The sequence below is a fragment of the Mauremys reevesii genome, linkage group 7 (assembly GCF_016161935.1).
Source record: "Mauremys reevesii isolate NIE-2019 linkage group 7, ASM1616193v1, whole genome shotgun sequence".
Taxonomy (NCBI): domain Eukaryota; kingdom Metazoa; phylum Chordata; order Testudines; family Geoemydidae; genus Mauremys; species Mauremys reevesii.
In genome coordinates this window covers 42825617-42841777 of record NC_052629.1, presented here as the reverse complement: position 1 = coordinate 42841777, position 16161 = coordinate 42825617, and the positions used below count along the sequence as shown (strand labels likewise).

At 41.4% G+C, this 16161-nt stretch overlaps 1 protein-coding gene across 3 annotated transcripts in view; it reads left to right on the top strand.

Moving 5' to 3' along the window:
* Positions 1 to 16161, top strand: part of SUPV3L1 (Suv3 like RNA helicase) — a 36864-nt gene that overhangs the window by 2491 nt on the left and 18212 nt on the right. For 2 of the 3 annotated variants that reach the window (XM_039480679.1, XM_039480678.1), the window contains exons 2-5: positions 12076 to 12153; positions 12513 to 12620; positions 13871 to 13985; positions 15882 to 16050. In XM_039480679.1, the coding sequence (XP_039336613.1) occupies positions 12120 to 12153; positions 12513 to 12620; positions 13871 to 13985; positions 15882 to 16050 (426 nt within the window). In that variant the 5' untranslated portion in view covers positions 12076 to 12119. Of the gene's footprint in view, positions 1 to 8413; positions 8433 to 12075; positions 12154 to 12512; positions 12621 to 13870; positions 13986 to 15881; positions 16051 to 16161 lie in introns of those variants that run through there. The other variant, XM_039480680.1, reaches the window with a different exon arrangement.

Here is a 16161-nt window from a genome sequence, read left to right as displayed (position 1 = left end):
TCCTCGCAGCAGTCTGATGAGCGTCCAGCAGGGGGAACTTGACCAGATCTGTGATCACCATAACGTTCTTTAACAGCTGTTTGTAAAAGACAGAGATTTTTTTCTTCTTGGTTTTCAACCTTTTTAAAAGATGAGCAGAAACACTTTCTAGCTGGAACATAAGTGCAGGGTTCTGTGTGTGTTTCAGTGGTTAACATCATGCATCTGAAGTGAGGTTTTTTTTTTACCCACGATAGCTTATGCCCAGATAAATCTGTTAGTCTTTAAGGTGCCACCGGACTCCTTGTTTTTATCATTAACAACTAAACCCTTATAGGGAACTGTATTCACATTACTGCACTCTGTGCTACTGAAGTGTTGAGTGTTGCAGGAGCATTATGGAATATTGAACTCTGGCACCACAGAAAAGAAAATAATCTCTTGCTCTAGTTTATTTTAGAAGTCTCATACAGTAGTTGTAATTCCTGTCAGCTAGCATGATCCTTTAATTTATGTGGCGTTTAAATTAAAACAAAATAGGAAATGCTTTGTGCCCTTCCAAACATTTTGTTCCTTTTCTGTTTTTCATGTCCCCAAATATGTGATCAGTATTTCCCTAGAACTTCAAGGCTTTTTTTGAGATGCTAGGTGTAATCCAGTTTTTCTTTTTAAAGTTTTTTTTTTTTTTTAAAACCATTCACTTATTAATTCTGAATATATTTGTCCTCTTCCACACAGGAGCAATGTTATTTTATCAACACATGCCATAAAAACCTTAGGACTTGCTAAACATGGCAATTTTGTTGAGCACTTGGTGCTATATAAAACTGAAGATGACACTGGTGCTCTAAAGAGTGTAGGATCTAAATGAAAACAATTTTAGATGCATAATGCATTAGATTATTAGATGCAGTCCTAATCTAATGTTAGTTTAGACAGGAAATGGTCTGTGTGAAACGTATCAGTGGGAAGTGGGAAACATATCAAAATAATAAGAACATAAGAGCGGCCATACTGGGTCAGACCAAAGGGGAGATGGAGGAGCTTACTGACTCGCTCGGATCTCAGCGAAACCAATATCCTCATTGTTATTGCAGCTTGCTGTGTGCTCCACAATCTCTGTGAGAGCAAGGGGGAGACCTTTATGGCGGGATGGGAGGTTGAGGCAAATCGCCTGGCTGCTGATTACGCTCAGCCAGACAGCCGTGCGATTAGAAGAGCCCAGCAGGAAGCGCTGTGCGTCTGGGAGGCTTTGAAAGCTAGGTTCCTCAGCGAGCAGCGTGACCTGTGACTATTCAGTTTCTTTACAGAGAAGCTGAACCTGCCCCTGTTTCTTTACCCAGTTACTGTTGACTATCCTCTGCAGTTACATACCCCGTTTCCCCCCCTTCCAACACACGTTTAAAAATAAAATCCCTGGAACATTGTTAATTAACAACGTTTTCTCTATTAATGACTTCCTGTTAAAGGGTTGAAACTGGGACGCAGACTGTGCTGGGTAGGGTGTGTAGTGATGTAAAGACCGCTTCTAAACTTGAGGAATGACAGGCTCCTGCTCCTAGAGTGGTCCGCAGTGCTGGACTGGTTGTTTCAACGGAGCCTGCCATCCCTCCTTTTTGGGACTCTGTGTGCGGGGGCTATGTGACCTTGTTGCGGGGGAGGACAGTTACAGATTCCCGTGCTGCGTGGCACTGTGGTCCAGGACAAGGACTGCTGCATAAGATCTGTAACCGACCTCCCCCGCTACAAAGTCACGTACCACCCCACCCACACAGAACATGGAAACCACCTCCCATACCGACCAGGGTGCCTACTGACTGCACTGTGTGTGTGACCTGCTGCTGATCCTGTCCCCGTGTCTGTACCCTGGTAAAGGTGACTGTCCTATGCAATTACCAACCCCCTTCCCCTCCCCCCCTTCAAACACAGTCTTCTGTACAAAAACATGATGGAAACAGTAATTAACAGCAAAGTATTTTTAATAATCAACTAGACAGTTAGGGGATGAAACTGGGATTGGGGCTTGGGTGAGTCAGGAAGGGAAGGAGTTCTCAAAATTTAGGGAATGAGAGCTTTTGGGTAATGGAGCACTCTGCTGGGGTGGAGTGACAGTTTTCACGGCCCCTGGCACCCCTCCTCCTTGTTACTTTGGGTGAGGGGGGTATGGGACTTTGTGGCGGGGGAGGGCGGTTACAGATACACTGCAGTGGGGCTCTGTCCTCCTGCCTGCAGGCCTGCAGAACATCCACAAGGCGCCGGAGCGTGTCCGTTTGCTCCCTCATTAGTCCAAGCAGCGTTTGAGGCGCCTGCTTGTCTTCCTCACGCCACCTCTCCTCCCGTTCGCTGTGTGAGCGCTGGTACTGAGAGAGGTTCTCCCTCCACTGGCTCTGCTGGGCCGCCTCGGCTCGGGAGCAGCCCATAAGTTCAGCGAACATCTTGTCCCGTGTCTTTTTCTTTCGCCGCCTAATCTGCGCCAGCCTCTGTGAGGGGGATGCTGGGGCAGGTCTGGAGACAGTCGCAGCTGTGTGATGGGGAAAAAGGGAGTGAATTCCTTGCAAAGATACATTTTTTGCGAACAATGAACACAGTCTAGTCTGTCTCTGTGAACAAGACCATGCACAGCACCTATCTCATGCGCACTCAGGACAAGTTCGAATTTTCGGCCTTCGCTTTCATTGCCTGGGGTCTTGCACTGGAGATCAGACAAGCGGGGCAGGACAGCAGAATCCATGGAGCAGCCAGGCATGGTAAGCCGTAGACTTTAGGCTGCTTAAAACTTAATGTATAGCAGTCCCCTCATGCTGCAGGCAATCCGGAAAGCATAAACTCTGCCCCTGTTCCACCCCCTCGCGGCTGTCCCCGGGAAAGATCCCTGTATGCTGCCCCTCTGCAGCCTCCACCACGTGGCTGTTAAACGACGCTTATTGTTATGCAAAGGAAAAGTGAAGCATTCCCAATACTAACATTACACTAATTCCCCTAATTAAATGCAGGAGTCCCCGAGCGAGATCACCCTGAGGAGGGTCACTGAGAGAGAGAGAGTGCATGCTGCGGGAAAGCCAGCACAAACCAGGGGCCTATGCTGCCATGCTCGTGGAGGCAATGCTCCCAGAGTACCTGATGATAGTCTGGCGCGGAAAAGTGTGCTACCACGGATCACCCAATAAGGCAGCTCTCCCCAGGAACTTCATGCGTAGGCTTTTCGATTACCTCCAGGAGAGCTTCGTGGAAATCTCCCAAGAGGATTTCTGTTCTATCCCCATATATATTGACCTTCTTTTCACATAGTTAATATTCCTGTTCTTTAAAAAATAAATGTTTACATGTTTATAGCACTTACCGACTGATCCTTCCCCTGATTCAGAGTCCGGGTTAACGGCCGGGGAGAGTTGGTAGGGGATCTCCGTGAGGGTGATGAAGAGATCCTGGCTGTCGGGGAAATCAGCATTGTAAGCGCTGTCGCCTGCCTCGTCCTCCACAAACCCTTCCTCATCTTCCCCATCCCCGAACATCGCCGAGGAACTGCCCGTTGACACTATCCCATCGTCAGAGTCCACGGTCACTGGTGGGGCAGTGGTGGCAGACCCACCGAGAATGGCATGCAGCGCCTCGTAGAAGCGGCATGTCTGGGGCTGGGATCCGGAGCGTCCGTTGGCCGCTTTGATTTTTTGGTAGCCTTGTCTCAGGTCCTTGATTTTCACGCGGCACTGCGTTGTATCCCGGCTGTATCCTCTGTCTGCCATGACTTTGGAGACCTTCTCGTAGGTCTTTGCATTCCGTTTTTTGGAGCACAGCTCCGAAAGCACAGACTCATCGCCCCACACAGCGATCAGATCCAAGACTTCCCGGTCAGTCCATGCTGGGGCCCTCTTTCTACTCTGAGATTGCATGGACTCCTCTGCTGGAGAGCTCTGCATCGCTGCCAGTGCTGCTGAGCTCACCACGATGTCCAAACAGGAAATGAGATTCAAACTGGCCAGACAGGAAAAGGAATTCAAATTTTCCCGAGGCTTTTCCTGTGTGGCTGGTCAGAGCATCCGAGCTCGGACTGCTGTCCAGAGCGTCAACAGAGTGGTGCACTGTGGGATAGCTCCCGGAGCTATTAACGTCGAATTCCATCCACACCTAGCCTAATTCGACATGGCCATGTCGAATTTAGCGCTACTCCCCTCGTCGGGGAGGAGTACAGAAATCGAACTAAAGAGACCTGTATGTCGAACTAAATAGGTTCGTTGTGTGGACGGGTGCAGGGTTAATTCGAATTAACGCTGCTAAATTTGACATAAACTCCTAGTGTAGACCAGGCCTTAGCTGTACCAAGACAGGTTTAACTCCCAGCGCTGTACAGCTGCAAGTGTAGCCATACCCTAAGTCTGAGGTGTGTGAAGACTCCTCCTTGGGTAGCAGCTGGAGCCTGGAATTGGCAGTGATTGAGAACTCAAATACCAGTAAACCAGAATATTCATATCTTTGTTGCATCTTCTAGATTCCTTCACATGCCTTTAAAGGGCAAAGAGTGTCTGCATACAGTAGAGCTAGACTGAAAGGTAATAGCAAGTAGAGCCAGATAACTGGCTAAGCGGGTAATAGCAGTGGTCTTTATTTGATATGTATTAGAAATGAATTTCAGTATTTTTTGTTCAAAATTATAACTTTGAGAAATGGTTTAGGAAAAACACATATAGAATCTGTTTGATCTCTAGTACCTATGGGCAGAGAACAAGGCCTATCTTGACAGATTAGTTAAATTCTTCACCTTTCCACAAATAATTGATTACTTTAAAATGTCTAGAAGTTTTGTGCTCCAAGTTTGTGAGGAATGCAATGCAAGAGCCCTCGAGCAAATGCCTGACCCCAAGTTTCTCTGTTCTGCTCCCAGTAGGTTCTGTATTTTAAAGTGCAGCAGTAATAGTAAGGAGAAGATTTAATAACATTTATCTTTTCAAACATTCGTCCCTCTCTTTAAAAAACAAGATACTCACAGCCCTCAAACCTTTGCGCTCTATGAATATGCTGAACATGTACTGTGTGATTCCTTTCATTGTTAGCAATGTTTTGAACATAAAGAGTCTATACAATTGCATTCTCAAAGTAAAACTCAGGAAAGAGTTGTAAGTAGATTAAAAGATGTAATAACTGATCCTGTAAATAACGAGGCTGACCATTTTCAACGGTGTGCGTAATTCTGTAATTAATCACTTGTTAATTTTAATGAGTAACAGTTATGTAGTAGCCAAAAATTCCAGAACACTCAAAGGGACATTGGCAGCTTAACAATTAAGGTTATGAAGAGTTTGATAACGGGCATGCTGCTTAACTTTAAATTCTAAATTCCACACATCATGCAGACTCAAAGATGCACACTATTAAATTTTGTGCATACTGTAACTCCATAGGACCTATAGGTGCCCTAGGCTTTTTATGCAAGCGTGGGTTAAAATTGGAAAGGCTATAAATTCTGAAGTCTCCTTACATAGATTTGTTTTAAATCTTTTCAAACAACAAAGTTGAAGTTTGAAATATCTTCCTGATAGTTAAACTAAGTACATTTTAAACATAGAATGTCTTTCAATCTGCCTATAACTAACTGGAAATCCTGAGTTTCTTTATCAAGTTCACTAGAGGAAGTATACTTTTTAATTTTATGTCCTCTCAGAGTTAGGGCAGCCAGCACATCGCCCTGCCTGCGCTGCTTCCCGCCGCCCCCATTGGCCTGGAGTGGCGAACTGCGGCCAGTGGGATCCCCGATCAGCTGAACCTGCGGACGCGGCAGGTAAACAAACTGGCCCGGCCTGCCAGGGGCTTTCCCTGAACAAGCGACGGACTGACTTTGAGAACCACTGCTTCAGAAAATGAAATTTCAAGCCTAGTAAAGGAGATGGAAAGGCACAAACTGTGTCAAGTAAAATATAACATGAAAGTTAATTGTTAAAGGGGTTTTGAAGAATAAGTAGCCAAAGACATAAAAATAAATAACAAGAAATATTTTAAGTATATTAGGAAATGTGAGACAGAGTCAGTTGGTCCATTGGTCTACCAGGGCATAAAGAAAGATACAGACATAACAGATTTCAGAGTAGCAGCCGTGTTAGTCTGTATCCACAAAAAGAACAGGAGTACTTGTGGCACCTTAGAGACTAACACATTTATTTGAGCATAAGCTTTCGTGGGCTACAGCCCACTTCATCAGATGCATGCAGTGGAAAATACAGTAGGAAGAGATATATAGATATATATATATAAAAACACAGAGAGAGAGAGAGAGAACATGAAACAATGGGTGTTACTGTACACACTCTAACTAGAGTGATCAGTTAAGGTGAGCTATTACCAGCAGGAGAGAAAAAAACTTTTTGTAGTGGTAATCAAAATGGTCCATTTGCAGCAGTTGACATGAAGTAGTGAGGAACTGTGTGTGTTGCGGGGGAGGAAATAAATATGGGGAAATAATTTTACTTTGTGTAATGACCCATCCGCTCCCAGTCTTTTTTTAAGCCTAATTTAATGGTGTCCATTTTTCAAATTAATTCCAATCAGCAGTCTCTCGTTGGAGTCTGTTTTTGAAGGTTTTTTGTTGTAATATTGTGACTTTTAGGCCTGTAATCGAGTGACCAGGGAGATTGAAGTGTTCTCCAACTAGTTTTTGAATGTTATAATTCTTGATGTCTGATTTGTGTCCATTTATTCTTTTACGTAGAGACTGTCCGTTTTGGCCAGTGTACATGGCAGAGGGACATTGCTGGCACATGATGGAATATATCACATTGGTAGATGTGCAGGTGAACTTACCTCTGATACTGTGGATGATGTGATTAGGTCCTATGATGGTGTCCCCTGAATAGATATATGGAAAGAGTTGGCAACGAGCTTTGTTGCAAGGATAGGTTCCTGGGTTAGTGTTTTTTTTTTTTGTTGTTTTATTTTTGTGGTGTGCGGTTGCTTGTGAGTATTTGCTTCAGGTTGGGGGGCTGTCTGTAAGCAAGGACTGGCCTGTCTCTCAAAATCTGTGAGAGTGAGGCATCATCCTTGAGGATAGGTTGTAGATCTTTGATAATGCGCTGTAGAGGTTTTAGTTGGGGGCTGAAGGTGATGGCTAGTGGTGGTCTGTTACTTTCTTTGTTGGGTCTGTCCTGTAGTAGGTGACTTCTGGGTACTCTTCTGGCTCTGTCAATCTGTTTCTTCACTTCAGCAGGTGGGTATTGTAGCTGTAAGAACGCTTGATAGAGATCTTGTAGGTGTTTGCTCCAATCTCTCAGACAGAGACAAATGCGATTGTATCATAGAGCTTGGCTGTAGACAATGGATCGTGTGGTGTGGTCTGGAGACATGTAGGTAAGTATAACGGTCAGTAGGTTTCCGGTATAGGGTGGTGGTTATGTGACCATCGCTTATTAGCACTATAGTGTCCAGGAAGTGGATCTCTTGTGTGGACTGGTCCAGGCTGAGGTTGATGGTGGGGTGGAAATTGTTGAAATCATGGTGGAATTCCTCAAGGGCTTCTTTTCCATGGGTCCAGGTGATGAAGATGTCATCAATGTAGCACAAATAGAGCAGGGGCATTAGGGGACAAGAGCTGAGGAAGTGTTGTTCTAAGTCAGCCATAAAAATGTTGGCATACTGTGGGGCCATGCGGGTACCCATAGCAGTGCCGCTGATTTGAAGGTATATATTGTCCTCAAATGTGAAATAGTTATGGGTGAGGACAAAGTCACAAAGTTCTGCCACCAGGTTTGCTGTGACATTATCGGAGTTACTGTTACTGATGGCTTGTAGTCCATCTTTGTGTGGAATGTTGGTGTAGAGGGCTTCTACATCCATAGTGGTTAGGATGGTGTTTTTTGGAAGATCACTAATGGATTGTAGTTTCCTCAGGAAGTCAGTGGTGTCTCGAAGATAGCTAGGAGTGCTGGTAGCATAGGGCATGAGGAGGGAGTCTACATAGCCAGACAATCCTGCTGTCAGGGTGCCAATGCCTGAGATGATGAGGCATCCAGGATTTCCAGGTTTATGGATCTTGGGTAGCAGATAGAATACCCCTGCTCGGGATTCTAGGGGTGTGTCTGTGCAGATTTGCTCTTGTGCTTTTTCAGGAAGTTTCTTGAGCAGATGGTATAGTTTCTTTTGGTAACCCTCAGTGGGACCAGAGGCTAATGGCTTGTAGAATGTGGTTTTGGAGAGCTGCCTAGCAGCTTCTTGTTCATATTCCAACCTATTCATGATGATGACAGCACCTCCTTTGTCAGCCTTTTTTATTATGATGTCAGAGTTGTTTCTGAGGCTGTGGATGGCACTGTGTTCCGCACGGCTGAGGTTATGGGGCAAGTGATGCTGCCTTTCCACAATTTCAGCCCGTGCAAGTCGGCGGAAGCACTCTATGTAGAAGTCCAGTCTGTTGTTTCGACCTTCGGGAGGAATCCACCCAGAATCCTTCTTTTTGTAGTGTTGGTAGGAAGGTCTCTGTGTTAGTATGTTGTTCAGAGGTGTGTTGGAAATATTCCTTGAGTCGGAGATGTCGAAAATAGGATTCTAGGTCACTGCAGAACTGTATCATGTTCGTGGGGGTGGAGGGGCAGAAGGAGAGGCCCCGAGATAGGACAGAACAGAGAAGCTGAATGATCTTATCTTTAGCTGCCTTCAGCACAGGAAGTGATGAAAAGATTCTGTGTTTGCACCTACACCTCTCAGGCTTTATTACCTGATAGGTGTAGGTCCAAATGCAGAATCTTTTCATCACTTCCTGGTGCTCTTAGAGTTCAAAGTGTCAGAATAGGAGGTGCTAGAACAAATTTGATTAAAATTAAGAGCAAGAAATCACTAGGATTTACTTAATAGTATATATGCAAGAGCTCTGAAGGAATTTACGAATAAGGCGGTTGAGTGTCTAGTGAAAATATCAAATCTGTCATTGAAATTGGCTGCTCTTCAATAAGACTGGAGAGTGGGAAATGTTGATCCTGTCTTGGAAAAAACCGGGGGAGGAGGGTAGTAGTGATGCTAGGAGTTGCAGTCTGGTGAGCTTTACTTCAGATTTAGGATAAAGGTTTAAAAATAGAACTAAAAGCACTTAGATGAATATGACATTTTGGGGATAAACCTGCAAAGCCTCTGTAACTTACTTGGAATGTCAAAAAGCCTGTGACAAAGTACCTCACAAAATGCTCTTAAAGAAGCAAAGTAGTCAAGGAATAAAAGCTAAGGTACTGTCCTCTGACTAGAGATTGGCTAAGAGAAACAAAGTAAAGAATAGGAGTAAATAGTCAGATTTTCAACTATGCTAGATTGGTCAGAAGGGGAAAGGTCAGAGGTAAATTTGGGGATCATCTAAATTAAATGCATATATACAGAGAGAGACGAGACGAGACCAGAGAATAGATCCCTATGGGGATTCCAATAGATAGGAAGATGAAGAGCCCCTAAAGGTGATGCTGAAAAAAACAATTAGAAAGACAGAATAATAATCAGGAGAACACAGATTCATGTGAGTGTAGAACATAAATGGTGAGTGCTCACTTGTGTGAAAGACAACAGAAAGATAAAGAATAATTAAAGAGAAATGCTCTTTGACTTAGCTGGGAGGAGGTAATATTGTTTTATTATGTAGCATACTGTCTAGAGGTCCCAGTTAGGGATCAGGGCACTGCTGCCCCCAGGTGGTGTACAGACATTAAGGCTAGATCTGTGCCATGGACTTTTACTGGCACAGCTCTGTTGGTCAGTGGTATGAAGAGTTGTGATCCCTGACTGACAGAGCTGTGCAACAAAAGTCCCTAGTGTAGATGCAGTTTTACCAGAAAAGTGCAGCTTTGTTGGTATATCTTGTTTCATGTTTGGGGAGTGGTTTTACCATACTGGTAGAAAGTGCAGCTTTGCTGGTGTAGCAGTGCCCACAGTAGGAGCACTTTGCCAGTATAGCAGGTCAGTATTCCTTTAGTAGTAAAGTTCTCCTAGTGTAGACATGGCCTTAGACACAAGATTCTAACTGTGAGGGGAAGTAGAATAGTTTAGGCCCGGTCTACAGCACAAAGGTTTGTTGGCATAGCTGCATTGGCTAGGACTGACATAGCTATGCTAATAAAACCTCCAGGGTAGATGTGACTATAGAGTTCTTCTTTGGCTTAGCTAACGACCTCAGGGAGGTGGTGTTACTGTGCAGGCAGACAAACTTATTTTGTGGCTTATGCTGCATCTACTCTTTGGCTCTGCTGGCATTATTATATTGGCCAAGGCTCTGTAATGTAGACAAGCCCTTAGAAAGGAAGAGAGTGTGCTTAAAGTCAAGAGGTATGGTGTAGTCCCAATGTCTTACTGCTTAGGATAATAAATAACACTGACCTTTTAAGTTTTGTAACTGAATTTAGATTCATGGACACACTTAATGTCAAACATTAAGTGTATTTCCTGCTCTCCACACTCTTCTCAAAGCTAGTTCTGGAAAGTCCAAAGAGGAATTTAGGGGTTTCATTTTTTTTTTTTTGAGAGCACTCTAGTGAATAGAACATTCTCACCATGCATTCATAGATTGTTTGAGTGCTGTTCTAGTTCACTCAGGGCTGGGGGTTGGTGCCACTGTATTGCATTTTTTGTTCAAAGTCTCCCCTGCACTGTTCTGCTGGGACTTTGCCTTTGCTAGCTGATGCTGCAGGGTACAAGTTAAGGCATTCAACTGTTGTAGTAAGTGTTGGCACCAGGAGATACAAAATAACAAAGAAAAAAAATGGAAAGGCTGGCAAACGTGGCTGATGGGAATGTGTACAGATCTAAACCAGTTGTACTTAGTGGTCAGGTCAGCTATTCCATAAAATATATTATTCTTTTTGTGTTTCTGTTTAGGTTTGTAAGCATAAACATTGTTGTGCATGTGTGCACCATTCTTATGTAGTTCATATCCTGACTACACAGTACTGCCTTTTTAAAGGACTTCTTGTATGCTATCAATACTCTACTTGCTCAAAATAATCTGATGGGCAGAGTGGAAGGATAACATGACGTAGGTGCTTATCACTTGACATGATGTATGTGCTACTGAGCAACTGAAGGGGAAATCTGCTAATAGTACCACAACTCCTATTGGAGCTGTACTGCCTGATGGGGAGGACAGTCAGAGCAATAACACAGCTCCATGCAGCATATCTCTTCTGATCTAGGTGCTGTCTTCCCTATGGACATGTGAGGTTGGGAGCCTTCATCCCTCCAGTTCCTTTTTGATTCTTGGTGCAGCCATCTTGAGGGGTATTTTCCAGGAAACTTTTTGGTGTGAAATTTGTAGAATTTTCTGTCTTCGGGCCACTACCAGCTGCAGGGGAGGCTCCAGCCCTGTCTTAAATATATTTCATTATTGTATATTTAAAGAATTATTAAGCAGTTTGGAAACTGGCATATTCTCTTTGATTTGGCTAACGTAATGTTAGTGTCACGGATTGTGGTTATAGAAGAAATAAGTGATTTGAACAAGCCTTTGACAAAATCTTCAGATTAATAGGAAACAAAGTGGTCATGGTTTTTTATATGTGTATGTATATATGTATGGGATGTAAACCATTATGCTTTGGGTCACAGCCTACCATTAACTAACAAGAGTAGTAACTGTGCACTACAGGTTTTCTTGCACCTTCCTATAAAGTATCTGAGATGGGCTTCTGTCAGAGACAGGATACTGGACTAAATGGGTCACTGGTCTGATCCAGTATGGAAATTCCTGTGGAATCACTTGAGATGACTGTCATCCCCAGTACTAGGCTCAATGTTAATTGTAATTAAACTTAACGAAAGTAAGTGTGTGTTCATGATGACAAGCGCTCATTTTTTTTTTTTTTTTTACAAACATTTAGACCCACGTTTTTAAAGGTATTTAGGTGTTCTGCTCAGTGTGGCAAGGCCTAAATAGACAGCTTTCAAAAATGACTTAGGAGCTCAAGTACCACTGACTTTCAGTGAGACCTAGGCTGCTAAGTCAAGTTAGGCAATGCCTAAATACGTTTTAAAATCTGGGCCTTAGACTGAGTTGAACAAAATTATTGCAGACTTTCTTAATTCTATTTGAGCAAAGGTTAATCTGACGTCAGTTAAGTTAAGAAATTCCAAACTTTTATCTTACAGGTGAAGTCCTGAAAATATTAAATAAGTTTTACAAGCGTAAAGAAATGCAGAGACTGGGAGGAGAAAATGGACTGGATGGTAAGAAAAATGTAATTTGTGGCACCAACCATATTTAAAATGAAGTTATTATCTGGATGTTTTTTCTTGTGTTTTTTCCTTTCTAGTAGAATAACTCTCACACATTCTACATCAAACAAATATGTCATCTTGGGTTTAGCCTTATTTTTTAGCTGCTTTTAGCAAAACTGTTACAGGCAAACCCTGTTGTCTGAGTAGCTTGCTTTTCTTTTTTAATCTGAATGTTTATGTACAAAAGATCTGAAAAATATTATTTCTAGTTAACTTGATTTAAATTGACATTTTGCGTGTTCTGTTGGGTATTTCAAAGTGAAACTTTGTACGTAACAGTGAAAATTTTTTTTTCTCCCCTTCCACAGCTCGTCTTTTTCATCAAGCATTTATAAGCTTTAGAAAGTACATTATGGAGTCCAGTTTCCTGAGTGCTGATGTACATATTATTCTAAATGATATCTGTTGTGGTGCAGGCAAGTATATAGGCCATGTTTTAAAATAAAACTTAGTTTGTGAATATTTTTACTTTCTGCTCTGGCTTGTTATAAAGATAAAGAAACCTGGGTCTGAATCTATGAGGTGCTCAATGCCCTTGAAGCCCCCTGAAGTGGGAATGGAAGGAGTAGAGATGTACTTCACTTTGTGGGATCTGGCCCTTTAGCACTTATTGCTCTCCAGACCACCATGAGCATGCATCCCTTCCACAAAAGTATCTATTCCTTGCAAGTTACAAATTGTTAAGAAAAAGACTTGATGACCATGTTTACTTTTTCCATTCCATATATTTTTCTGTTATGGCTTTACAACTTGTATGATCTTTAAGGGGCTGTTAGAGAATATTCTGATGGATTACTGGTTTTAATATTGCTTACTTTCTCTTGATTTTTTTAGACTCTGGAGAGTATACTTTTGATCCTTTGCGTTGTTTCTTTTGTGGGTTTTTTTTTTTTTTTTTTTTTTGGTCAGTACTGACACCGGCATACATGTTCTGGTAATTACATTCTGTAACATAATTAATAATACTTGTGCCTGTGAAGAGGAGATGCTAGTTGATGGCTATAGAAACAGCACAGAAATGCACATAGCTCTTCTTTAGTATATGTTCTACAAAAACAGTAGCGCTGCTTTATTTTTAAATGGTGGCAATTCTAAAGTGTTAAACGTGACAAAAGTTCTCTATACTTGAAATATAATTTAACCTACTGTACTTTAAATTATGGACCCAAAGTATTTGCTAGCATCCTTTTAAAATTTTCATAAGCTTCTAAAATAGTATATGGTGGCACATAAAATATTTGTCAAAGCAAGTCACCCCCAACAAACCTATATATGAAAGTTTCAAACTCATCTTAATTTTAATACAAAATGCTCAGTTATGGTAGTTATACTACACTAATTGAAGAGTATCAAAAATAAATTTTAAATTTTTATTTGGTTTATCCTCCACAAATAATCCTAAAAATCTGCCTATTCTGGAAATCTTCTGTAACAAAGTTCAGTAAAATGCCGTGGAATAGCCAAAGTCACTGTATTGAAGTTAGATTTTTTTCTTAGGGTTTTTTTTGTTTTTGTTTTTTTGTTTTTTTTTATACTAGATTGTATTGCATTATAGGCTTAATGAGTCTATATTATATTATTACTTTTCCGTTTTTCAAAAAACTCATCTCATGAACCCATGACTCGATAATAGTAGCAAACTTTCTTAAAAGTGTTTGTCTTCCAGGTCACGTTGATGATCTCTTTCCATTTTTTCTGAGACATGCTAAGCAAATCTTTCCTATGCTGGACTGTATGGATGATCTGCGCAAGATCAGTGATTTAAGATTGCCGCCCAACTGGTTAGTGTACTTAAGTGTCAGACTTTCATATTATTGCTGTCCAGTGACAGCAGTTTTCATGCTAAAGACTATACTAATTTCACTGTCTGGAAGATGTTGTTATAGCTAGTTATCAGAATTGATACTGTGCATACCTGCCTACTAGTATCAATATAAATTGGAAATAATGTATAGCTAAGAGTAACAGGTTTTGATTAATCCAGTACGGTTTAGTCGTTAAAGCTTTGCTATATAATATCTAATCCTAAAATGGAGCTCAGTTTCATGTCTGTGGTTGTCCAGTGTTTGGTGGGTAATGATTTCAGAAAAATGTGCAAAACCTTGAAATCAAGGGTCATAGTAACATAGAATCATAGAAGTATAAGGCCCAAAGAGTCCTGGAGAACTCAAGTGCAGCCTCCTGCACTGTGGCAGGATCAAATAAACCTAGACTGTCCCTGACAGGTGTTTGTTTGAACCTTTTTTCTTAGAAACTTCCAATCAGGGATTCCTCAGCCTTCCTTGGAAGACTATTCCTGAGCCTTAACTACCCTTTATAGTTAGAAAAGTTTTACTAATACCTAACCTAAATCTCCTTGCTGCAGCTTAAACACATTACTTCTTGTCCTGTCTTCAGTGGGTGTGGAGAACAATTGATCACTATCCTCTTTAAAGCAGCCCTGAACACATTTGAAAACTGTTCCCCCCCCGTGCCCATTTTTTTTAAACGTTTCCTCATATGTTCAGTTTTCCAAACCTTTTATCATTTTTTTGCTCTACTCTTGACTCTCCCCAATTCGTCCACATCTTTCCTAAAGTGTGGTGCTCAAAATTGGGCAGCAGTGCCAAGTAGAGTGGAACAATTACCTCCCGTGTCTTATATACAACACTCCTGTTAATACACCTTGGAATGATATTAGCCTTTTTTGCAGCTGCACTGCATTTTTTACTTTTTTTTTCAATTTGTGATCTGCTATAACTCCCAGATCCTTTTCAGCAGTATTACCACCTAGCCAGTCATTCCCTATGTTGTAGTTGTGCATTTGATTTTCCTTCCTAAGTGAAGTACTTTGCCCTTGTCTTTATTGAATTTCCTCTTGTTGAATTCAGACCACTTCTCTAATTTGTTAAGTTTGTTTTGAATTCTAATCCTATTCTCCAAAGTACTTGCAACCCCTTCAAGCTTGATGTCATCTGCAAGTTTTATAAGTACACACTCTCCATTATCCAGGTAATTAATGAAATGACACATTTGCTGGGGCATCAGGTATTGGCAAGAATTGTTTCTAAGAAAAAACAGTTTTGCAGATGCTTTAGACCTGTGCTTCATGACATAAAAGTTCAACAATGGCTGTCAGACCACTTTTACAGTCCTTTTGTGCCAGGAGTCAGACTTCTTTGATGTGATGTCTGTTACTATCAGTGTTCTTTGCCAAAGAATTAAAATTTAAATGAGAGGGCTTCAGCTTTGAGACCGTTGTTCCGTTATCTGACATTCTTTCTTTCTCCTCCCCTGTTAAATAATTTTAGCTTGTTGATAGCTTTGTATAGAGGTAGTTTCGGTCTTTTACTCACATCCTATTCAATAGATATTAAGTCAAAATCTAAAAAGTAAATAAAAAAGAATGCAGTAGTAAAACAATAATAGTAAGAATATTATTTGTTGACAACAGTATTCACATATTAGATTTTAAACTTTCTGAAATGTGAAATGGTCAAGAGGTCTACTAATATTTGAGGATTATATTGAAACCTCTTTGTACTTGATTGAGTTTAAGAACTTTCCTCCCAGTCTTTTGTTTTATTAAATGACAATTTAAAATAAATGGGCAAATAGCACAAATTCACCTGGGATTTCACCCAAATCTATATCTGGATGATAGATTATAATATTTTTGTCTTTGTTTTGTATTTTAGGTATCCAGAAGCCAGGGCTATTCAAAGAAAGATAGTCTTTCATGCTGGCCCTACAAATAGTGGAAAAACTCATCATGCTATCCAGAGATACTTGGCAGCAAAATCAGGAATATACTGTGGTCCATTAAAACTGCTGGCCCATGAGATCTTCCAAAAGAGTAATGATGCTGTCAGTGTATTACTTAAACAATTTCTCTTCAACTTTACATGCATTATGTCATTATACGAAATATTTTGTTTTAATAAATGTATGTCTTTAGGGTAGTCTTTGAAATAGTCT